Here is a 24,858-nt window from a genome sequence, read left to right as displayed (position 1 = left end):
GCCTCCAACTAGACTCAGCACCGCTGATGACAACCCTCTGAGTTCTGCCATACTTAGCACTGGCATATCTTTCTAACAGACTTAATGCTTAGCTGCACCACCTATATATAGTGCTAATTACACTATGGACGGAAAAAAACCCCACATAGACACTGCAGTAGAAACTACAGCAACAATGCTTGCTGCAGTCACCACAAGACAGACTGTAGCATGCTAGCAGTTGTCTCTTCACCACAACATCAGCAAAAGCAGAGCTGCTTTTTTCAGACCCTCAGATGCAAGTGGACTAGCTAAGCCAAAGCAAAACATCCTCAAACATAAGGCTAGAGAGTTTGTTTGTGAGGGCCAGGCTAGCAGCAGCCTTTGTAACTGGTCTTCAGTGTGAAAGTGCTTCTGGTGCACTTTCAATAAATGGTTCAGTCACGGTGCTGGAAAGAGGGAAATAATCGAATTGACAGCGCAGCCACCTCAAGCACAACCCATGCTCTTTCTGTGCTGCCTCAGTGCCTTTTACAGCTGGTAAAAAGTAAACTCGTGGCACGGTTTACGTCTTGCTATTTGTCTTTCTCCTCCTGCTGTGATGAAGGCTGTTCGTTCTTGCTTGTTCCCGCAACCGAAGCTGTCACCCATTAGACACCTGCGCCACACGGTAGCCGAGGCCTCCCCTCACGACGCAGCCAGAAGCGGGACGGCGGGCAGACCCCGGACCTACGCGCGGGGCGGCTGCCAGGCGCCGGCTGCTGCGTAATCCAGCGGCGACCAGTCCACGGCCACCAGAGCGCTGGCACCCACGCCAGGGCCCAGCGCTGACGGCTACGGCCTGCCCCGCCCCCCGCCACCGCCCTCGCCCCCTCCACCGTCCCGCCCGCAGTCGCGCATGCGCCGGCCTTGCGCGGGGTCAAAGGCGGAAGTGGGCGCCGTGGCAGGGGGCCTGTGGTCATGGCGACTGCGGCGGAGGGGCTGCCCGAGGCTGGCGCGCAGCCCGCCAAGCGTAAGGGTTCGGGTTCGTCTTGGCCGCGTGGCGGTGGCCAGGCCAGGCCGCGGCCTGCTCCCGGCGCGGCGCAAGGAGGAGGCGTCCGGCGGGGCAGTAGCCGCCCCGCGGCGGGAAGGGCTCCGGCGGTGGGGTGGGGGCCGGCTGCGGGGCGGGCGCGCGGCTTCGCGTATGTCGGGCGGCCGGGTGCCGCCCTGGAGCCCGGCGGCTGCCTGCCCCGTGTGCCTGTCACTGCCTCGCGCCGCTCCTTCGGCCGGCGGGGAGCCGCGGGTCTCGGGGCAGCCTTCGTGTTCAGGCCGGCAAAAGCTGCCGGGTGCTGACCTGCTCCTGCGAAGAGCAGAACAAGGGGCGATTTTGGTCGGAGTGAGTTTGGAGAAGAGTGGCGATTATCGCTTTCCACACGTGGGGATTTGTTGTAGCCCCTCGTGAAACCGGCTGGGGGGGGGCCTGTTCTTCTGTTCCAAAGCAGTGACTAGAAATAAACGTCAGTACCATTGTGCACAGTCACTTAAAAGTTCTTCCCAAATTCCTTTCCTGTCGTCTAAGCACAGGAGGGGGCTGATACTTGCAAATGCGGTCTGGCCGGGTGCCTGTCCCTTACAAGCACTGTAATGTATCAGTTTGAAGTAATCTTGATATTGCTTAAAGGAAGCTGGCTAGGTTTGTTACCCCTTAGTTTAAAGTTGACGACTTAGATGGAAAGTAAGTGTGTATGAAGCGGGGGGGGGGGGAGGGACCATTTAATTTTTATGGTGTGTTTCTGTACCTGCAAACTTTCCCCATACCCTATATTGTCTGTACCCTGATTAGAGGATCCCGCTGTAGAAACAGCTGAGGAAGCTAAGGAACCAGCAGAGGCAGACATCAATGAACTCTGTAAAGACATGTTCAACAAAATGGCCACTTATTTAACAGGCGAACTGACAGGTAAGGCACTGCAGTACTGACCCGCAAGTCAGTTTTTGTTTCTTTTCATTTTCTTGTAAAGAAATTGGTTGTGTAGTTTGTCAAAACTATACTTATTTAGATCGTATGTAGCAAGACCGGCAGTTTGTCTGGCATGTTGCTAGATTACTAACAACACCAACATTAGTCTTATTAATGAAGTCCCAGAATAGCACAAATATTTTTTAAAAGAATTCGGTATGATATCAGCAACTTCAAAAAAATTCTTTTTGGTCTTGCAGAAGCTTGTACATGGAAAAACAAACAAAAGGGGTCTAGATCAAGAAGGACTAGAAAAGAAGCACAGCTGAGAGTGGAATGCGCAGCTATTTTGTTTCTGAGTGAGAGCAAGGATCATACACGTTTTTCAACATTCATGCTTTAGAATAAACTGCTGTGCAACATTAACTGAAGCAAAGTAAACTTCTCAAGAAGTTAGTGGATTCCACAGGTTCTAATTTTGAAAGCATTCCACAACACTACTGATTTGCATACACTTGAAGGGTATACAGTACAGATTACCAGTTTGGATTTGTGCTCTCATTTTTGTAAACATGTGTTTAACTGACAGAAGAGTAGAAATGTAGGGAATTAGTTGATTTTTCTCTGAAAAAAAAGAAATTGCCAGTGAGTAAGTATTCATCAGTCTAGTTGACTTTTACAATTCACAAAATGTCATCTCTGTTTTTGTAGAGCATTATACTAGTGCCTCTGTTACCATCTAAACTATTGTTTGTTGCATGTGGCTACTGGTTTGAAATCTCTTGTAGTTTTGAAGAGCCTGCACCCAATTCAAACCACATCAACTTTGAAGTAAAATAAACTCTATTCTTTTTAAGCCACCAGTGAAGACTACAAACTCTTGGAAAACATGAATAAGCTGACTAGCTTGAAGTACCTAGAAATGAAAGATATTGCTGTAAACATCAGTAGAAATCTGAAGGATTTAAATCAAAAATGTAAGTAAACCAAATAAAGTGGGAGTATAATGAATGGTACGTTTCTTTGGGAAATGAAGTATCGAAGAGTCAGATAGCTAACACTTCATTAGGTGCTGAAGGAAAGAAAACTCACTGAAATAGACATGCTTCTATGCCATGCCAATCTTGTGTGTTTCTTTACAGCTATGGACTATGTAGACTAGCATAAGAGAAAACATATATGAATTTATGTCCTGATTTACCCCAAATTCTGGATCTGATAGGAAATAACGCTTCTTTTGATGCGCATTGTACTGTAACTTGTGTTAAGTGTAGCCAGTACACTTAAATATTTCATACTTTCCTGAACATGGCTGTTGGTATCACCACTTGATTTTGGGGCAGGGGAAGGAAGGAGATCTGAAGTTGTTCTATCTGAAGAATGTCATGAGAAATTCTTGTGTTTGAAGTGTGAACTGTTTCTTGGAAGTGAATTACTGAGAACTGACAGATAGGATTTTTCTGCTTTTTTTAAGATGCTGCTCTTCAGCCGTATCTGGAACAAATCAACCTAATTGAGGAGCAGGTTGCATCTCTGGAGCAGGCAGCTTATAAATTGGATGCCTATTCCAAAAAACTTGGTAACTGTTGTCCTCTACTGTTACTACCTAGCAGCATAGTCCCTTGCAAAGGGATTGCAAAACACAAAGTAAGTTCCTCCTCCATTTAACAAATCTAAGCTGCGGAGTTGCCTAGGCTGCTTTTGAGCGACAATCATTGTATGTGAAGTGGTAAGCATTGGGAAAAGATTAATGTAACAAGTTATGTGGAGGTGGACTAGTACAGGTATTATTGAACTACAGCTTATTAGTGAGGCTTGATTTCTCTTTTACAATATGCAGTAACCCAAATTTTAAAGACAGATCTTGAATCCTGCAGATAGAGGGATTCATAAAGTTCCATAAGGCACCCAAGTCCCCTTGGCTTAAATTAATATTAGTTATCTGACTTAAGCACCTGGTTCTTAAAATTTTTTTTACAGTTATATTTGCCTAAATGCTTTAGTGAAAAATCACCCTGAGCGATACTGTAAATTAACTTGAATTTTAAGATGTATAGCAGCTTACAGGGTTTAAAGCTTTTACCTATCCGGTCCTAAAATATTGTTATTTTTCCTTCTGCAGAAGCCAAGTACAAAAAACTGGAGAAACGATGAAATTACAACAGTCTTTAAATTGGAGCTGAGCTATGAGTCAGACTGATTTCTCTTAAGTTGCACAACAGTAATCTTGTATGTGGACAAGGATTTGGTTACAGCTAACATTGAGACTGGTAACTTTTTCTGTCTGTTGAATACAGTATGCTGTATTCAGGCTTAAGGCTGAATAATAATCTCCTCTTCTGAAGAGGTCCTGCTGCTTCAGTTGTTCTGCAGTGAAAAGTAGAAGCCTGTCCCCAACCCATATGTTGATATCGGCTATCTGTGTGTTAGTCCTATGTCCAGCATGAAGTACTCTAGCTTGGAAAAGCCCTCTGTAATCTAGAAAGACATTTTCCCTTGGTAGCAGCAGGACCTAAACTTAATTTTTTCCTTCATTGAGCTTTGCGCTGAGAAGATACCCGGGCCTTTGGGTTATGAGCACGGCATTGGAAACGCTTCATTTTGGTATCCACCTTTATCTGTTTGAAATAGAGAGACTAATTATTATAAATTTGCAATAAAACAACTTGCTGCATTTGTCTCTCTGGAATCTCAAATTCCTGTTGGAAAGATTATGTAAGTTGTCTTTTTATTTTTTTTCAAAGGGTCTCTTAATAAAGACAAACTCCTTCCAGCTACTGGAGATCATAGAAGAGAACGTGTTTTAAACTCTGCATCAAGTATTCCTGCAATTATATTCTTTGACTGTCTGGACCTCAGGTGAAACTGCGAGAAGTATTGCTTTCAGATGCTTGGTTAACTTAGCAGATCCTTTCTCTACTTTACCAGTGAATTTTGATCCAGTAGTTTTTGAAGAGGGATGGCCAGCATAAAAAGCTGCTTTTCTACCAGATTAACAGTGTTCCAAATTGCTAATTTAGCAGAGCCCTTCTTACTAAACAGGTACTCCTACTCCAAGTTGTTGTTTGTTTTTTTTTCCCCTGTATCTATTGACCCTGACTAGGTGAAGCTGGCTTTTGAGTTGCAGTTGAGGATAGTACAAGTGCTGGTGTAGGAAAGAAGTCGTTCAAACTTCCAGCAGGCTGCTTAGAAGTCTAGTCAGGTGCCAGTGTGGTAAAGATCATAATGCTGTCAGTCAGTGTACAGCCACTGTAAATAGTCAAGATGGACACTTTTGCCCAGTGGTATTTACAAGCAGTGAGGCAGATGACCTTTGAGGGCCTTCATAATCACTTTAAAAATCTTGGGTTTAAAATAGAAAATACTAATCTATATAGCTTGATGTAGGCTTTGAGAGAGAGTTGAGTTCAATTTGAAAAGCCTTTTTGTAATTGACATCTTTAAAGAATGGGGTCAAGTCATCCAGGGGTATCCAGCTGTTTGCATCTGTATTGCTTTTATCCATAGTTAGCTCACTGATGACTTTTCTACCTGTGAAGGCAAGTTAGACATTTTAGTACTGTTATCAAAGCAACATCCTCCAACCCAATAGGAAGAGATCCTAACAGATGAGTTATTTCTGTGTTGGAGGAAATTACACCATGTAGAATAGCAGCCTGTTTTAACATCTGACAGATCACCATCTTCTCTGGATTCATAGTGTGTTTGCAGTTCTGGTGGACAAGAGGATCTAGCCAGCCAGATCTAAAATCTTTGTGCCTTGAGACTGGCATTTGAATAACAGCCTGAAAAATAGCCTGCTTGATGATCTCTGATGCTGGGAAGTGGTATCACAATCTAAAAGTCCTGTTTCTCCAGTATTTCATGCATCTGTGGATTATACAAGAGCTAGATGTGATTCAGCCAGACTCGCCAGTGTTTTTGATAGTACCATCCTGTCTCTTTGTCATTGTGGAGGAGAATCACAGACGTTTGGCTGCTGATGTAAAAGCTTGAGGGTGCTGCTCGGAGCTCCTCTGTTCCCTGGAAGAATGCAGATTTTCATTATAGCATATAGCACTTGCATGTGGCTGGGAGCTTAGTCCCTGATCCCCTGATAAATACCCTCCCTGGCCCCTACCCATATCTAAGACCAGAAAGTTACTGATTCATATTGGATCAAATGGTTCTGGCTAGGTGGACGTCATCTAGAGCTGACCAGCACTGAAATGCTTATCAGGGCAGGTTTTTCTTGGATTGAAGCAACACCACTGATCTTCCAGCTTAGTGATCTCTGTGATTCGCTGGTCTTTCGAGGACGGTGGTGCTAGAGGCACGGAGTGGATGCTGGCACACAAAGGGATTGTTTTCCACTGCAGGGCTACAGCTGGCCCTGCACTCTGGCTAGGTGCAGAGGCCAAGATGAAGGGGTGACAGAGTTGTATCCCAAGAATTATGAAGGAGAGCTGACCACTTGCTGTCTAGAGAGTTGTGATCATCTGCATCTGATAAGAATAATATCAAGCCGAAGTGCCAGTGACTTGTCCCGTCACGTGGCAGCAAGCCAATTAAGTTCTGCTGATGGCAGATAGCCTGCAAATCAAGCGTTGAACATAGAAAGGAACATGGCCCAGACATGCTCCATGCTCTAATGGCAGCATGATGTCAGTGTAGTTACAGGTCCACGCCCTTATTGGATGTGGACCATGTGCTCAGATCCTCAATGGAAACAGACCACAGATCCAAGCTGGGTGCAGAGTGTTTGGGCAGAAAGGGTTGCATTCAACGATAGGCTAGTGTTAGCTAAGTAAGAACACATTTTCAGGGGCGCAAGGGCTAGAGTTTTTTCTCTGCTCAGCAGAGAACTGGAAATTAAGCAAATTGTGACTGTACAAGACACCACTCTGGAGTACACACATACTAGCTGTAAGCCTTAATCAGCACTTCTCAGGTCTCTGAAGACATGTCTGAAAGCAGAGCATGCTGTCAGTCATGACTAAAATTGGAATGCTGCCCTCTAAGACGGCATCCATGTAGCTGTTGTTAACTGGTATTGCTCCTCAACCCTGAAGGCCAAGGGGATTGAATGACAGTGGATAGGTAAGTATGGTCACATGAAAGTAAAAGCATTGTACCTTGTTCCCTCTGTGCTTGCCTCACTTGGAGAGTGCTCAGTCTGCATGGAGCATCCTGGCCTGTCCCGTCCCACCTCTTCATAGTCAGAGGCTCGGTGTCTGGCTTGTATGTTTACAGCAAGACAAGGAGCAGGCTCAAGAATTGGTTTAAATATGCTCCAGTGACACTCAGATCTAGTTTTGTAGAACTGCTGGCTTAGCCATGTCTTGTTTTAATCACAGGTGCATTTGATAGTTGCTTTGATGAAGAGATCCACTCAGCACATGCAACCCAGCATGCTGTTGGAAGGTCTAGGAATCTGTGTGATTGGGGCATAGAAAATTTCAAAGAAAAATGATACGGTATTTCTCTGCTTATTGTCTTTCCTTGACAGGATTACAGGAGGGCCACGAGAGGGCGACGTGTCAGAGAAAACTTCCACAAGATAAAGCAGTAATGGCAAAGTAGGGACCAAGTCTTGTTCCTGTTGAAAAGATGCTTTCCTACACATTGAAAATGCAATCCTATTTTAATACTACAAAAATGAAAATCTCCAGGAACTCTGAGGATGGAAGTCCATCTAGCCATGCATTGCCAGCAAGCGTTTGGTGTTTTCAGGTAAGAAAGCTAAGAAATAGCAAATTCCTTCACAAACTCGAGTATCCCACCTCCAGGAAGCAGAAATGGGAAGAAGAGCTTGTCTCACAAGTAACTCTTTACTGGGAGGAGATTTTAAAGACTGACTACCTGGCTGGCTGGATGATGGAGTTACAGTGGCATCCCAGTTAGGCCAAGAGCTGGCAGCTGTTTTCTTGGTTTTGTCTCTGAGTAACCATTCCCTTCTCCATCTAAGGGCCCTCTGTGTGACTGGTACAATCCAAACCATGGCAAGGATGGCAGGTGCTTGGGTAGTAGCACCACAGAAGAGACATAGCTAGGTGTGCATGAACAGCATTGTAGTGGAAAAATGTATAGTCCGAAAGTAGAGGCACAGCTTGGTTGCTGCTCAAACCTTTCACCTGCAGAGTCCATGAGGAGTTCTAGAAGAGGTACAAGGGGAGACTAAATCTCTGTCTCTTCTGCAGCATTTCCTGATGGAAAGCTAAGCAGGTGCTTGAAGGGAGAACACAGAAGAGAACAGAGGAAAAGGAGGGCTGACAGATGAAGTCAAGGGGCAAAGTATCTGATCAAAGCGGTCCATGCAACTGCTTTGGAGATGAAGCACTTCTTGAGGACTTGGACTGCAGCTGCAAACCAGGAGGTGAAAATCAGCCTAGCAAAGACAAAACCAGAAGAGTTCCATTCCAGTGGAGGATGTTTTCCTTGGCACCTTGAGATAGTTCTGCTCATCTGCTCTAACAGGTTATTCTGGAGTCATCCAGTTTTCAGAGCAGTACTCTGTGGAGATGTCCAGAGTCTTCAGAATGGGCTCTTAAATCACTAATAGAAACTGCAACATGTCCAACAGCTGAAAACCAACTCTTCTGCGATGGAGCATACTTTTTAACCGGGAATTCTGTGTTCAATAGAAGTGTTAAAAGATATCCAAGGAGATGTTAATCACAAGTGTATATAATGGCCTGAAGATAAAGACATTGTTGTATTTGCAGCATCCCATCAGCGGACAAAAATATAAGCAATAGTAACAGGCAGAAGACAAGTGTGCTATGAAAGTATGACAGGGTTTGTTAATGCAAGGTTTGTTAAAGATTAATGTTTGTCCCTGCTTTCTGATACTACACTAGAACACGGCTGACATTAAAAAAGGTCACAGAGACTTAAAGCAGTTCAAGTTTGTTGACAGTAAGTGATTTTTTTTCTAACCATTTTTTTAACTGAGAGGAGAGGAAAGCAGCTGTTGGTTACCTTTTCACTGTTGTTTTTACTGTAGGCTTCATAAAGTGAGGCTTCCAGGGTACAGCTTCAGCCCTTCCTGATCCCATATCCCCATTCCACATTGCAGTGGAACCCCTGGGAGCCACAGTAATTTTCTTGCTGGTTTGCATTGTCTGCCTCCTTGTCTGTTCAGCATGGAGGAAGATGTCTGAAACAGGGAAGCTGCCTCCTGGGCCATTTCCTTTGCCTCTGATAGGAAACATGTTGCAGCTGAAGAATAACTTGCCTGAGGCAAGTAAGTGTAACTTACAGGCTGTGTTCATTTTCAGTAAATTGCTTCAGCTCACTAAGAAGTATGGTTCTATGTTCACAGTATGTTTGGGCTCAGTACGTGCAGTGAAGTTGTATGGACCTTATGTTGTGAAATAAGCTCTGATTGATTAAGGTGTAGAGTTCAGTGGAAAAGGATTTATGTCACTCTCACAAAAGTTCTCCAGAGGGACAGGTACATTCCTGTGAGATTCTCCCTAGGTAGAGGAGTCAGAAGTGGGAAGAGCTAATGTTTCTTTTAGTATAGGAGCAAAGCCTGGCAGAGTCTGGAGAGACTTTTGGCTCACTGGCATTAAAGGGTCCTAGTCTCTTGCTGTTGTTGATGATAGCTGTTGCACCTTGTAAGGTCTGGGTTATGACCTGGAGAGCAGATGGCTGCGGTGTCATCCTCAGATAGCTTTTCACCCTAGCAAATGGGTATGTCATCCCAGTGGGACAAGTATATCCTAAGATGGCCGGGACTACTTTTCACTGGGGGGCCATTGCCCTCCCTCACTCTCTGGCTCATCTCCAAAGAGCTGAACTAGGAAGACAAGAAGTTCAGGCAAGCTGCCATAAAGAAACCAGGCCCCTCTCTGACATGAGAGCAAGTTAAACAGTTTTACTTAAAAGCACTGCATAGGGAGTAGTTAAAGAGAGTGGTGCAATACAGACATGATACAGGAAATCCAGGCAATAAAATAGTATGAACTATTTCAATTTGCAGTATAATATAAAATGAAAATAAGAATAAATGTGAGAAGAGTGAATAGCTGTTCAAATTTAAAGGTAAAGGTTGCTTTGAAAGATGCTAAAAGGCATTGACCTGGGAATTACGGCAAGAAGTCTTTTCTACCTTACCTAAGTAGAGAGGCCAAATTTCATTTGAAGCGCAGAAGTCAATGGAAAGACCAGTTCATTTTTACCTTGTGAAGTTTCTCACAGCTAATGTTCCCTGGACTGTGCAAGCTAAAGCCTTGCTGAAGCTTAACTGCCTGTGCTGGTTACTTATGCTTCTAACCTACAGCATGTACAATCATTTTCTTCTGTCTCTAGTGGTTATCATATGCTATTTCCTATAAAAGAGGCCACATTTTAGCCTATGAACAGAGTTCACATTAGCCTGTATGGCGCTCAGAGCTTGGTATTTCTTGCAATGTGAGCACAGGACAGGAGGGTCTCAGGGTCATTTTTTCCAGGGAATTAATCCACTTGTGCAGGGTTTGGGAGTTTTTCGTTTAGATTTCAAGCATTATTTCAGACAGCTGCTAATAAAACACATCAGGAAGCTGGGGGAGGGAGTCAGCTGGAACAGAAATTAGATGCCACAAGCTAGGCAGTAAAATGCATCATCTATCCTTTGATACCACTTCTGTGATCTCCTTGATCTGAAAAATGAGTAACCAAAGTGTGTTTGTGTATGTATGAGACTATTAAGAGGGCCACACGTTGCAGAGAGTGGAAAAGCTGTGCTCCTTGGCCTGAGAGTCTTCAGCGAAAGAAAGAAGCCAAGTGAGGCATACTGCATATTAAAGCTTAAAAAGACAAAAGGACAAGTGTGAAAACTCTCCTTGCATCCCTCGGCTGCAAGAAAATTGGAACCTTTGTTCTGTGTGTATCCCACAGCACACAAGTATTGTGAGTACCATTGTGACCCATGTGAAAATAATCTCTGGTGCATCTGTGTGCCAAAAAGAAGATCCGTTTAGAAAGGTAAGTCCCAGAAACAAAGTTCTTCAGTGTTAATCAGTAATCCAATAGAGAGCTTCATCCTCAGGATAAATGCAGTGCTGGTGAACCTCAATACATCCTGTGTGGTGGCAAAGCCACTTTCAACTCTTAGGCCTCATGATAGTCGTATATAGTTTAACATGCTACTGTATGGAGTTATCAGGGGAGCACTGGCATCCCAAGAGGTCAAAAAATATTTCTGAAATTGTAACTGGGACAATTACTCAGAACCTTGATAGCCGTGGATAAGAATACTGTTTTCATAACTTTTAAATGCAGCTTCTGCATGGGAATTCACAAATGTCTCGGCATCCTTCCCTGCAGGCTTCAAGGGATGTGTAATGTGAATGTGCACGTGAGGCTGTGGTACGCAGTCTGCCCACAGGTATTTCCTCCTCAACAAAACAATTTAAAGATATTTGAATTGAGTTTACCTGGCTCCTCCAAACTGTTTGTATTCACTTTTGATCACTCCGTCTCCCTTCAGCCACATCTGTTCTTAATGTCCAGAGGTCCTCCTTCTCTGGAGATATTCAAGGCCCGCCTGGACAAGGTCCTGTGCAGCCTACTGTAGGTGACCCTGCTTCAGCAGGAGTGTTGGACTAGATGACCCACAGAGGTCCCTTCCAACCCCTACCATTCTGTGATTCTGTATGATTAATCTATGTACGTAGTGTTGATTTATAATAGTTGCTGAGGAAAGTGCTCAAGTACATTTATTTGCTTCATGGATTGCTTCGCTGAGTTCCTCACTTGGGAGACTTTTAGTGGGTTTGAGAACTTGGCAGTTCTTTTCTTTTCTCCATGAGTGCTTGCCCAGCTAACTGCTGCTTCTGTAGCTGCTTCCCAGCTTCTTAAAAAAGTCTTAGAAACTTGAGCTCACATAGGTGTTTATGTTCTGTGAGAGGTATTTGGGAGCTAATAGCAATTTGTTCTTTCATTCATATTTCTGTGATTCTGTGACATTTATGTCTTTTGCCTTTGCAATGCCATGGTACCAACTCATGGTATATCAAGCTTAATATTTTGAAAGGAAAGATGTTTTGGCTGTTTCACGTAAACAGTTTGTATCATAGTGATAATATTACAGTTGCTGTCTTTTTCAACATAGCACAGATTCAGCTCTCTGTCTTCACTGTAATCATCATAAATCATACCTTGCAAGGAGTGTGATCAAGTTAGGAAATGCCAGTCCTACATCTGTACATGTATGCATGGCAACTCATGTAAACTTTATCTTCTTTTTGTCTGATTGTAACATTGCTGTAGAGATGTTTACACATTTCTTAAAATATTGGGAGGATGCAAACTGCCATTCATCTAGTAAATGGATGGCGCTGGGAGGATCCCAATATTATTTCACTTGTCCTCTTTAGCCACAATAGACAGCTCTGTAACCACAGCTGGGGTTCTGGTAGGTCTTGTAGGGTCTGTCCAGCCTTCTCCCACATTGTTACTGAGAATGGAAGTTTTATAAGTCATTGGCCAGCTCAGTCTTCAAGCCATAATAGATTTCATATAAATGAATGAAATGAAACAGTCAGATATGCACAAGACTTGGAAGACATTTGGGAGTATAAGCTTTATGGAGGCAGGTTTTTCACTAAAAGATGTTCTTCTGGCATCTCAGAAAAACAACAGTTCAGAGCACTACTTTATTTTGCTACATAAATTGTAATTTCACAAACCTTCACTATAATCACACAGGAGAGAGGACCCATCTGCCCAGACATACATAGACTCTATCCCCATCACAGGAGACAATATGTATTGAGGCAAGAATACAGTAGATGATCATCTTCTAACAGAAAAAAAACCCACGGATTTATGCTTCCAATTACAAATAGGTCACAAACAAACTGAAAATACAAGAGGAGAGAGGTACCTCAAGCAGAGTCTGTGGAAACCCTGGAGTACAAGCTTCTGTTCCTGCTGTGCTGAGAGGGTCAAGTGATAGGACAGCAGCAGCAGGGCTCTCAGAGCACTAGTCTACACACCCTGACATGTCGGGATGTCAGAAGCCAGATGGGAACCTGGGCTAGGTGAGGTAGGTGCAGAGGATAGCCTGTATGATTTTGTACAGGGAGCTGTCTCCTTCCCTATGCAATTGCCTACTCCGTCTCTGTTTAGAGCTGGCTGTGCTGATTATAAAAGCATCATACAATTTTCTTTTCTAAGCATGTTTCTCTCCATTAAGTATCTAGCAAATGATCTGAGTGTTTCAGTCTCAACAGATTGGGAAATGACTGTCATTCAGCCAGAACTTTCATGAGTTTGGGAGCTGAGAACTGTCTTCATTTGGCTAACGTGGAAGAAAACAGACCTCATAAGGTCGGGGCAGATTTGCTAGACTGCTGACTAATGGGGAAATGTCAATGTCCTTGTGATCCACAACAGGTTTCAACGTGAACTTCTGCAGGATGGCTGTTAAAAATATGAATATCTCCATCCGGGCCAGACCTTCTCCTGCACAGATGCGTTTTCCTGCAAACAAGAAATAATCAAAGGTGATGTGACAGTAGATTATTTTTCTGGTAACTTATTTTAACAACTGTTCTGTGAAAGTTCAGGCATCTCAGAATAGACAGGCAGTGCTGCAGCATTTTGGGGAAGCAAAGGAATTAAACTAGGGGCTAAGTGTTTAGAACAAAGAGAGTGCTCAGTGGGCAAAGGCAATTTTAAGGCTTTGGTTTCTCATGTTCTGCTGCTGTTTGATGGTAAGTTTGGAGAGAGAGAAGTTGCATGGTTGAATCCCACTTCATACATCTCTCGCAGAATGCATTGGAGGAGCTTTTGTGATTGCTAAAAAAGGAAGCCAGCTGAAACTCTGGTGCAGGGTTTAGAGCTACCTGGAAGTGACTCTAGCAGATCACCAGACATCACTGTACAGACCATGGCGATGGAGCCACTAGAATCTTCAAAGAGGTTCTAGGGGAAGACAGTCTTAAGATCTGAAACAGAAAGAGCTCTTACCTGCAGAAAATGGCATGAAGTAGTCACTCTTTTTAAAGGTACCATTTGCATTCAGGAAATGTCCTGGGTCAAATTTTTCTGGATTTGGAAATTCCTTGCTATCATGTAGGACAGAAGTCAGCATAGGGAATATCAGTGTGTCCTGAATAAACAAGGAGAGGAGAAGAAAGTTAAAACAGAGATGTGCCAAAGCAAAGTGGCCTAGACAAGTTTACAGAGCTGAATAGAAGGGTAGTCAAAGTTTAACCAGTTTAAAATGAGCATTTAATGAATAAAAATGTCTGCCATTGGTATGGCGAAGATGTTTTTGAATGAATTTTAATGGTGAATCTGATTAGAGTATTTAATATTGCTTCCAAATAAATTAGAACTTTAATTGCTTACATTCGTGTGAAAAAATAGAAAGCTCTATCTCCCTCTTCACATAGAGGATGAAAAGTCTTATTTTTTTTTTTCCCAAATACAAGGGGTTGGACTCAATAACTTTCAGAGTCTCTTTCCAAATGCAGTTATTCCAATTTTATATCACATTTCAGCGTGTTTGAAAACAAAATGAATGGAACACAACATTGTTTTCAAGAAATTATGACCTTTCTCAGACATAGTGGAACAGACCTTTGGGATAAAATAGTTTCTGAACTTGGTGTCTTTGATCACAGAATGTGGGACATTAAGTGGAAGGAAATCAATGAATCTCTGGATTTCATGGACCACAGCATCTGTGTAGGGCATCTGGCTCCGATCTGCCATGCAGGGGCTTCGGTCTCGGCCAATCACACAGTCAATCTCCTTTAGAATTTTCTCTGTTAGGAAATAAGTAAGTGTTGAATGGACAAGTCCCCCATCTGTTTGCTTAAACCTCTCCCCATAGTTACAGCAAAACTTGGTTTTAGCGCACCAGGAATAAATGAACATACGTATTACTAATGTCTCTTTCCTGTGAATAGAACTAAGACTGATATACATCTCCATACTGCAAATACATTTCCTTAGTCAGGGGACAATAGTCACGTATGGTACTGACGGGAATTGTCCAAATTGATCCCATGACCTATTAAAAAGTTCTCAATTATTTATTTCCTTTTCTATTACCTGCTATCTCTGGGTATTTTTGGAGAATCAGAAGTCCATGTCTAAGTGTGATGCTGGTTGTCCCTGTTCCCGCAAGGAATAAGTCGAGTGTGGTTCTGCTCAGGGTCTCAACGGTGAATTCTGAGTGACCATTCCTTTTCTCCTGGAGGAAGATTTGGTAGAACATTTTGAATGACAAAGTTAATCAGCTTGTTTAAAAAGGAAGATCCTATAGCCATAATGTGTGTTTTTAGACACATCTAATGTCCTTTCAAAAATACGACACTCACTCTCCAGAAGATCAGAATTTATGGTACTTTTACGAAATAATATTATGAACCTTTTTTAATATGGGAGGAACATTGAATTATATCAGTCAGATTGGTCTTCAGCTTTCCTAACTTTGGCTATTGCTGTTAATTCTGTGTTTAAAGATCCTTGATAAGAAAATAGAGAGGGTAGAATGAAGCTGATGTGCCAAGAAAAGCAAGTTCTCCTGTGTATTTGCAAAAGCCCAGTGCCCCGCCACAACTGAAAAGAAGCTGGGATTCAAACAGTGGTTTTCTTATAATCCAGTAAATCTCTCACTCTTACATTACCTGTTCCATTTTGTTTAGAAAAGCATCAATAAAGTCTTGAGGACAAGTGGGATCCAGAGCTGCCTGGTGTTCTGCTATGATTTCTGAAGTGAATTGCTCAACTTTTTCAATATTTTTTATCATTTGTTGATGAGGCCCAGGTAAATAGTCCATGATAGTTGGGAAGAAATTGTATAGCTGTAAAAATAACATGTTGGAAAAGCATGTTCTGATTAATGTGAATACAATAAAATGTTCCCCTACTGTAACTGTGAAAATGGGGCAATTAAATTGGTTTAGAACAGTAGGTCTTTATTATTCAACTGGATTTTAATGTCTTTTACTTTATAGTTTCACTGTATTCGGGGATAGACTTCACTTAAGCAACTTTTGCAATGATATCCTTCTTTGGACATGGATTGGCAATTCTATAAGGTAAGAAAAAAGCACAGGAATTTGTTACTTACTACGTTTTTGGCTTTAAAAGAATTTCTCCAAATTTAGGAAAATCCACCCCAATTAAAAATTTATCTGAAATGTTCATTAATAAAATATTATAATAAAAAACAAATTGATTAATTAAATGAAACTGTACACACCTGTGTTTGTATGGAGTTCTGGAGCCTGTTGTTTTCATCTAGCAACTCAATTAAATTTAGAAATTTCCTGTCCTCATAGTCAAACCGATCTCCGAAGATGATGGAGCAGATGATGTTGGAAACAGCATGGACTAGGAAGATGCCAGGGTCAACGGGTTGCTCTGCAACAAAAAAAAAACCCTGGTATCTTGCTTTTAGTGTTTCAGTCATCATCCCGTCCTTTGATGCTACAGGGAAGTTTTGTGTCCACTTGAGACCCGGAGTTTTGCAGTCCTTTGAAAGGATGGTGAAGTGCTTGTCCAATTTATACCTCTCTACTTGAAGTGAACTAATTTCGCTGTTTGAATGGTTTAAGTATCTCTTGTCCTGTTCTCAACAGAACACTGGTCTGAATGGCTTGGTTCCTCTTCATCTGACTCATACCTGTCCATCTTACAGACTATTTATTAGAAATGGCCTAAAGATTCCTACCAAAACCCAATGGAACTGTAAGGATGTTGCCTCAAGCCATGTCTTCAGGTTATTGCACCCTGTTAATGAACTCTGTTAGCGTAACTTTAGTTGTATAACCTTCTCCTAGGGGTTCAGATGGCTGTGACTGAAGTCTAGTTTTGACAGCACAGCTGCACAAACCTCTAAGAGAACAACAGTGCAAGAAAAAGCAGAAAAGAAAGATGTAATTGCAGATGGTGATAGGATGCATCTCAAGGTTTCCAGAAGAGAAACAACAATAAGAAAGGGTATAAAATCCTAAAGGAAAACAAAGAGTCAGAAAATGGCAGCTTGGCAGCATTGAGGATCAGCCTGTTTCAAGGAGCAATGGCACCAACCCTTCTCTGCCTGACTGATGACTCCCTGGCCAGCAAAGACTCAGCAGGTGTCTCATCAGAGGTGGTGAGTATATTAATGCTAAGTATAGTAGATAACTAGTCCTAGCTATGTATTATTTGCTCTTAGTGGGGAAATAACTGCTTTATACTTTTCAGTTGTATATATCTTGCTTGCAAAGCCTTTTAGTGCACAGTAAAAGATGCCATAACAAGATGACCCAGAGAGATGCTTACAGTAGAGCATAGGAGATACAGTATTACTGTGCTAATGAAGGGATAAAAGCAATGCAGGTGAGAGTGTTTTCTCTGATTTGCAGCAGGACTGTTTATCTGTGAAGTCAGACTGAATTTTCTAGTGGCTCTTGGGAAAATGTGCTGCTTCAGCATCTTTTTTCTTCCCTGCAGAATAAGCACACATTGAAGGCTGTCTGTGGAACGGCAAACCTGTGGTCCAAGCTGGTGCTGTGCCACTGTCTGGGTGGGTACTTAGACATAATTTTGGTTTATATACTACCAGAAAATGCACTGATAGGTTGAAACCAAACCTTACACCTTTCCCTCAAAAGCAGCTTATAGTCCCTGTTGCCTTTGCACCCCCTCACCAATATGGGGAGGTGTTGTCTAGTGTTCAGATGGACTAGACTCAAGCCCAAATATCTGTATATGAGTTCTCTGGTCACCCACTTCTTCAAGATCTGTTTACTTAGAGCTGCAGGAGATAAGGCAAGGAAGTGTGTACTGCTTGGTTACCTGGCAGTGTCCAGCCCTGTCTCCATGGCTGAATTCCACCAAACCTTTGGCTTTGGGGCAAAGCCATTCCCTTTGCCACTTTCTGTCTCGTTCCTCAAGCAGAACAGGTTAAAGGATGCTTTCCAACACCAATCTCACACACTTATCCATCCATATTGTCACAGTGCTTTTGACTGGCCTGCTCCTAGCTGTGATAACTTTTGACTGTTGTAGCAGGGAGTAGAAACAACAGCGACATGCCCACTTCTTGGATCACAGATTTGGTGAAGCAGCCTTACACCCCTTGTTGTCTCATTGCAGATACGCAGGGTGTCCCAGGAGGCACAAAGTCCATGTCCTACCATGTGTGTTCCTGATCCTGTCCACCAGAAAATTAGCTTCCTCCTGGATTCGCTCCTCTATGCTCTTCTTCCCCATCCCAAAATCACGCAGGGTTGTGAGCGCAAATCGTCGGAGCTGCTTCCAGGTTTCCCCATTGCTGGTCACAATGCCTAACACAGGAAGGAAAAAAAGACCTCCGTGAGGAAACAGGTTTTTTTTTTTTTTTTTTTTCCTCCTTAATGGGAGCTACACAGTAAGTACTCAACAGGCAAGGACACCTCTCAAATGCTGTATGCCCAAAGCCCCAGCATCTCTGCGGTTCTAGAGGTGACAAATCTGATCCATCTATCACAGTGCTTTGAGTACAATGGAGTTTATTCCCAGAAAAACTACATTGGGATGTAAATAAGAAGGTGACAATGGTATTGAATTGAGCTTGGCCACAAGCACATGGCCTTTGCACTGACATAACTGCCCAAATGTTCTGCTATGCGCTTTCACACAGCGTATCATTAGTGACAATACCATGGAACCTATAGTACCATGGAATAGGTACAGTTTACCCAGATAAATGCCATACTGGGAACTGGCCTAGTGAATAAGCTCAGGGCCTAGTCTTGAATGTGTCCCTTACTGGAACAGCCTATATTAGCTTGTCTTTGTTGTGCTGTGGACTTTCCTTTTGCTGGTTCATTAGCTGTATGTATATTGTCAATATTTTCAGAAATGGGAGAATGAACATTCTCCCATCTAAGATTTTAGAGGCACATTTAATGAACAGCATTTCAGCCTGAATTTGAAACATGCTGAAAACAAAGGCACTTCACTCAGTGAAGCCAGATTATTAATTACGGAGAAATTGTCCAAGCAGCCAGGGATCAGGTTAGGAAAGCTGAAGCCCTGATAAAATTAAATCTGACCAGGGACATCATGGGCAACAAGAAAAGCTTCTGTAGATACATCAGTGATAAAAGGAAGACCAGGGAAAATGTGAGCCCTCTGGAAGGAAATGGGAGACCTGGTTACCCGGGATATGGAGGAGGCTGAGGTACTCAATGACTTTTTTGCCTCGGTCTTCACCGGCAAGTGCTCCAGCCACACTGCCTAAGTCACAGATGGCAAAGGCAGGGACTGGGAGAACGAAGAACCGCTCACTGTAGGAGAAGATCAAGTTCGTGACCGCCTAAGGAACCTGAAGGTGCACAAGTCCATGGGACCTGATGAGGTGCATCCAAGGGTCCTGAAGGAACTGGCAGATGAAGTTGCTAAGCCACTATCCATTGTATTTTGAGAAGTCGTGGCAGTCTGGTGAAGTTCCCACTGACTGGAAAAGGGGAAACATAACCCCCATTTTTAAAAAGGGTAAAAAGGAAGACCTGGGGAACTACAGGCCAGTCAGTCTCCCCTCTGTTCCCAGCAAGGTCATGGAGCAGATCCTCCTGGAAACTATGCTAAGGCACATGGAAAATGTGGAGGTGATTGGTGACAGCCAACATGGCTTCACTAAGGGCAAATTGTGCCTGATAAATTTAGTGGCCTTCCATGACGGGCTTACTGCTTTGATGGATAAGGGAAGAGCAACTGATGTCATCTGGCTGGGCTTGAGCAAAGCATTTAATGCTGTCCCACACAACGTCCTTGTCTCTAAATTGGAGAGACATGGATTTGATGGATGGACCACTCAGTGGATAAGGAATTGGCTGGATGGTTGCACTCAAAGAGTGGCAGTCAACAGCTCAATGTCCAAGTGGAGACCAGTGACAAGTGGCATTCCTCAGGAGTTGGTATTGGGGCCGGTGCTGTCTAACATCGTTGTCAGTGACATGGACAGTGGAATTTAGTGCACCCTCAGTAAGTTTGCCAATGACACCAAGCTGTGTGGTGCAGTCAACATGCTGGAGGGAAGGAATGCCATCCAGAGGGTCCTTGACACACTTGAGAGGTGGGCCCGCGTGAACCTCATGAAGTTCAGCAAGGCCAGATGCAAGGTCCTGCAGATGCGCCAGGGCAATCCCAAGCACAAATATAGGCTGGGCAGAGAATGGATTGTGAGCAGTCCTGAGGAGAAGGACTTGGGAGTGCTGGTTGACAGGAAGTTCAACATGGCCCAGCAATGTGCACTCGCAGCCCAGAAGGCCAATCGTATCCTGGACTGTATCAAAAGAAGCGTGGCCAGCAGCTTCAGGTAGATGATTCTGCCCCTCTACTCTGCTCTGGTGAGACCCCACATGAAGTCCTGCGTCCAGCTCTGGAGCCTTCAGCGCAGGAAAGTCATCGACCTGTTGGAGCGGGTCCGGAGAAGGGACACAAAAATGATCAGAGGGATGGAACATCTCTCCTAGGAGGAAAGGCTGAGAGAGTTGGGGCTATTCAGCCTGGAGAAGAGAAGACTCCAGGGGGACCTTATAGCAGTCTTCCAGTACCTGAAAGGGCCTACAAGAAAGCTGGAGAGGGACTTTTTACAAGGGCAAGTAGTGATAGGACAAGGCTTTAAACTGAAAGAGGATATATTTAGATTAGATGTATGAAAGGAATTCTTTACTATGAGGGTGGTGAGGCAGTGGCACAGGCTGCCCAGAGAAGTTGTGGATGCCCCCTCCCTGGAAGTGTTCAGGGCCAGGCTGGATGGGGCTTTGAGCAACCTGGTCTAGTGGAAGGTGTCCTCACCCACGGCAGGGCGGTTGGAACTAGATGCTCTTTAAGGTCCCTTCTACCCAAACCATTTTATGATTCTATAAGCCGCCCTGGGACCTTAAACAGTTCTCCAGGCATCCAGTTTACTCAAGGGTCCAAGTAACAAGTTGGGCTTTCGGTCTTTTATTGCTAATTTGTATGCATGAAAGCAGCATATGGAATCCACCACTCCCTCCTCCACTACCCTCCCAGCTGTGTTCCTGAAGCTCTGAAAGCATCAGCTTTGTATGCTGACATTGCAAGGGACGTACCTGTGCCTCGGAAGAGTTTTTTAAGCAGTGGTAGATTGCCTCTTCCGCTGAAGTCATCTGCCTGATCAATCAGAGCTTCTTTCACAACATCATAGCCATACAGCACTACAACCTTTTGTGGGCCTAAATATATTGTGAAGACAGGACCATACTTCTTGCTGAGCTGTAGGAAAGAGGAACACAAAGAACAACACATCTGACTGTTCATCATGTGAAAAGAAGCTTGTAGCGAAAGGATCTGAGGGGTGATGTGCCATTGTCCCAGCATCGCTGAGATGGGGCATTGGTTAGCAGCAGTGCAGAGAGCTTTCAGCTGTGAATTACAGCCAGGGGAAGAGGGAATTGTACAAGAAATAGGGGGATATGAATGGAAATGGTGAGTTGTCAAGTCCAAATCCCAGAAAAGAAAATAGTTTTTCATAGGACAAAACAGTCTGGAATGCCTTTCTATAGGGCACAGTGGATAACAGTTTAACAGGCTCAAAAAGCAATCATATACATTTGTGTAAGCCTGTGCCTAAAGGGTTTTTGAGCACAAACATACCACAGTTGTCTCTAAAATCTTGTGGGACACAAATTTCTGGAAGTTGGGTGAGTGTATCAGCAGAGAGTCACTGAATCCTTTAGCTAATCGTGAACTCTTTCCTAGGCATCTGCTTTTGGCTACAATTGCAGAAGGATTCTTGGTCCAACCTGGAACACTTCTTCTCAAGCTTACTTTGTAAAAGCAAGCTAGATATAGTCCCATTTTTTTTTTTTATGGTGGGAAACTGAATCACCTAGTACTCTGAAACAAAGCAAGATGCCCGAGGATGCTCGTGATTTTCAATATTCAGAAGCACAAAGGCGAAAAGGAGCTCGTATGGGTATGTGTGCATCTGACGATACACACGGTGGTGTCAGCCATCACCACAATTTTGCTCTGAAGAACCCACTGACACCCCCCCCTTCCCATCCATCTGCCACCCTCCCCTTGCAATCCCCTAAGGACCAGACACTCCATCTGAACTCCCTCGACTCATCCCCATACAGGCCTTGCAATGCACAGGTTTTGTTTGACAGATGCATGACATCAGCCAGGGGAGCGAACAGACAGCACAGTTCACCTCCAAACTTTTTTGCTTCAACCTCTTCACTCGCTACTTCCACTCCCAGGAGAGCCTACCTATCTGCTGGGGAGCAGAGGCAGCAAAATGGAGCAGGATCCTCCCCAGAAAAGGGCCAGGCCATATTGCCAAAGTGGTGAGGAGCTGGATACAGGAGGAGTACAGTGAATATGGCAATAGCATCAGTGCCTTGATAGCAAATCCACTTCAAATTGCAGTACTGCCACAAGGTCAGCACAGGACTCATCACTAGTATGATTATTGCAAATGTATAGACTTAGGCTTGCAATATATAGACTTGGACTGAGATTTAGATATATAGATTATTGCAGTATATACACTTCAGAAGCAGGTATTTCTGGGAAACCTTTCATTTCTGTTTGAGTCTCACATTTGATCAATGGAAATTAAGCTCGTAAATTAAGCTGAAAGAGTCTGGACTGGACTTTGGTTTATATGCAATGGAGACAACATAGGAAAGGAGACAGTCTCTCACCTTCTTCAAGCTTTCAGGCAAGTTCCGCGGGTTCAGCTGGAGTATGTTTCCAACAATGGGGAGTGTGATGGGACCAGGAGGCTGCTTCCCTTTTTGTGATATGCTTCTCCATGTGGTAAAGAGAAGAAGGCATGAGATACAGACCAGCAAGAAAATAGTGGGCATTCCCAGGAGATCCATGGTGTTCTGAGGAAGAGAAGTCAAGTGTCAGAAGAGCCTGATGTTGGACCTGTAAACCAATGCTTATTTATATGCTGTGATGCCAAAGCACGTGGGTGAAATTAGCCAGTAGTGTCTCCCTGTTCCTGCTGAGATATGAGATTACTGATCAATCTGCTTGAGATAAGAATGAACGAACTAGGGATGAGCTCCTTGTTTGGATACTGACTTTTTACCTCTCCAGCTTGTGTTCTTTTGGGTAATCATTTATGTGGGACTAAAGAAATCATGTTCTAATTCTGTCAAACAAACTCAAAATGCAGAAATTGTTTAGAGCCTAGCTGCTATGTATATGCTTAAACTCTTGCTGTTTGCCCTCGTGCATAGGTTGACATCTGCCAGCCACTCTAGTATCTGAGCACAGTGGAAGGAGATGTTGTAGTTGAAAAAGGACATCACTCCACGTTCTTCCTAGGCATTTCACCTCCATTTCTGGAATGAAATGATGCAATTTTACCCAGGTCACACATGCAGATTTTGAGTTCATCAGTCATTTGCAATACACAGCAAATTGCTTGTTTAGTCTCCAAAAGGGCAAGGAAATTAAGCAGATAACAGCCTTCTTGTGACCTGTACCGTGACTCCAACAGTAAATCACTATGTTGCTGCTATAACCCGTGATCTTTGAATAAAGCCAGGATGCTTAGCTCTAGACTACGGTCAGCGTTAAGAAAGAACAGACCCTTCCTCATGCCAGGCAGATAAAACTCGGGAAATGGGAAAAGTCTGTCCCAGCACTGGGCATGGTAAAGAGCGGCACAGGAGTGAAGGCTGCCAAATTGCAAAGAGGATGGATGAGCTTAGTAGGGCTTCTGGGACTGCTGCTCCCAGCTGGCTGTATGGGCAGTGGAGCTCCTCCCGAACCAGCTGCAGAACCACCATGGACTACAGCAGGTCATCTGAAAGGTCCATGCCCTGGGAGATAAAGAAGAGGCAACTTTATCAGATGTTCCCAACAGCAACATCATCATCACAGGGCAGAGTGCCCACCCTGCCTTTCCAAAGGCTGAGCCAGGAACCTGCAGTACGAAGAGGACCTGAACATAGACCTGCTGAAACTCGGGCTAGGGCATTAACTAGAGATATTCAGCAACTTTAAAAAGTTAATAGTTTATATGTACTGAAAACAGTGCATATCATAAAGAAAAATGATGATGATGGAAAAATACCCCAACTGACAATATAAATTCCAGCTGCTTGGTGACACAGGGAAAAGGAGAATTTGCAGGGTCAAGGTGGAGTTTCTGTGATGTCTTTTCCACTCACTGCGGTGGAAACCAGCCATGAAAAGCTCTGGCATAAATGGTGAACTGACACAGCTTGACCTTTCATGACCTGCATCCCATGAGGAACAAGAACTTGCATGACGTCTCAACCAGTACCTGAGTAGCAGATGAACAGACAGTGCTTTCCTGGCAGGACATAAGCAGCAATGGCTTGGAAGGTTACATAAAAGATGAACTTGTCAATGAACCAAAGACAGAGTTCACCTGATTAAAGCAAAATACGTGTGTACTTTGTGCTGAAGTCATAGTTTCTAAGCTAATATTTTTATTTGAGTTTCATTTAATGTTTGCTAGGGATTGGTTCAGAGCCCATAGGGACCATTCTATTCTGCGGCAGCTGTCCAGGTTCGGGTCTTGATTCTTTTGTCCCATCCCACAGCCAATGTATGTGACAAGCTCCTCCACTCCTCCCCCACTGCAGGTTTCATGCATGGGACCACCGGGTGAACAGGGCCCATGTAAAGACTCTTCTGCTGCAGCTCTTGTCCCTGCCTCCATAAAATGTGAGACATGGCTCATCCCCTCCTCTTAGCCATCATCTTCTCCTGCATATATCACCTCCTCTGGAAATGATGGTGCCTTCTTTGCTTCAGTCTTCAGTGCTAAGACTGGCCCTCAGGAATCCCAGGCCCCGGAGGTAAGAGAAGAAGCCTACAAAGAGGACGACTTTCCCTTGGTTGAGGAGGACTGTGTGAGGGATCGCTTAAGCAATCTGGATGTCCACAAATCCATGGGCCCCGATGGAATGCACCCACGAGTGCTGAGGGAGCTGGCGGATGTCATTGCTGAGCCACTC

At 43.8% G+C, this 24,858-nt stretch overlaps 2 protein-coding genes across 6 annotated transcripts; one reads left to right on the top strand and one right to left on the bottom strand.

Moving 5' to 3' along the window:
• Nucleotides 1–863: 863 nt before the first annotated feature.
• On the top strand, nucleotides 864–12,634 carry BLOC1S2 (biogenesis of lysosomal organelles complex 1 subunit 2). 5 transcript variants are annotated; one of them, XR_012764230.1, is made up of 8 exons: nucleotides 864–991; nucleotides 1,802–1,918; nucleotides 2,776–2,895; nucleotides 3,393–3,497; nucleotides 4,041–4,188; nucleotides 4,663–4,777; nucleotides 7,407–7,630; nucleotides 8,098–12,634. XR_012764230.1 is itself a non-coding variant. In XM_075422743.1 (5 exons), exons 1-5 carry the CDS (start codon nucleotides 940–942, stop codon nucleotides 4,070–4,072), a joined length of 426 nt encoding a protein of 141 aa, XP_075278858.1. In that variant the 5' UTR covers nucleotides 864–939; the 3' UTR covers nucleotides 4,073–4,592. The 5 variants fall into 5 exon arrangements, 1 of the variants encoding a protein (XP_075278858.1); XR_012764229.1 differs by having other exon boundaries at nucleotides 4,663–6,997; XR_012764231.1 differs by having other exon boundaries at nucleotides 4,041–4,147; nucleotides 4,663–7,630.
• Nucleotides 12,530–22,788, bottom strand: LOC104339430 (cytochrome P450 2H1). The gene is made up of 9 exons (XM_075422742.1): nucleotides 22,558–22,788; nucleotides 20,956–21,118; nucleotides 18,031–18,180; nucleotides 16,110–16,270; nucleotides 15,532–15,708; nucleotides 14,954–15,095; nucleotides 14,477–14,664; nucleotides 13,862–14,003; nucleotides 12,530–13,372 (listed from the first exon to the last, which is right to left on the bottom strand). The coding sequence occupies exons 1-9, from the start codon at nucleotides 22,735–22,737 to the stop codon at nucleotides 13,191–13,193; spliced, it is 1,485 nt and encodes a 494-aa protein (XP_075278857.1). The 5' UTR covers nucleotides 22,738–22,788; the 3' UTR covers nucleotides 12,530–13,190.
• Nucleotides 22,789–24,858: the final 2,070 nt, after the last annotated feature.

Source organism: Opisthocomus hoazin, chromosome 6, assembly GCF_030867145.1.
Source record: "Opisthocomus hoazin isolate bOpiHoa1 chromosome 6, bOpiHoa1.hap1, whole genome shotgun sequence".
NCBI lineage: Eukaryota > Metazoa > Chordata > Aves > Opisthocomiformes > Opisthocomidae > Opisthocomus > Opisthocomus hoazin.
The sequence above is the reverse complement of the archived record's forward strand: the minus strand, read 5'-3'. Positions and strand labels throughout refer to the sequence as shown.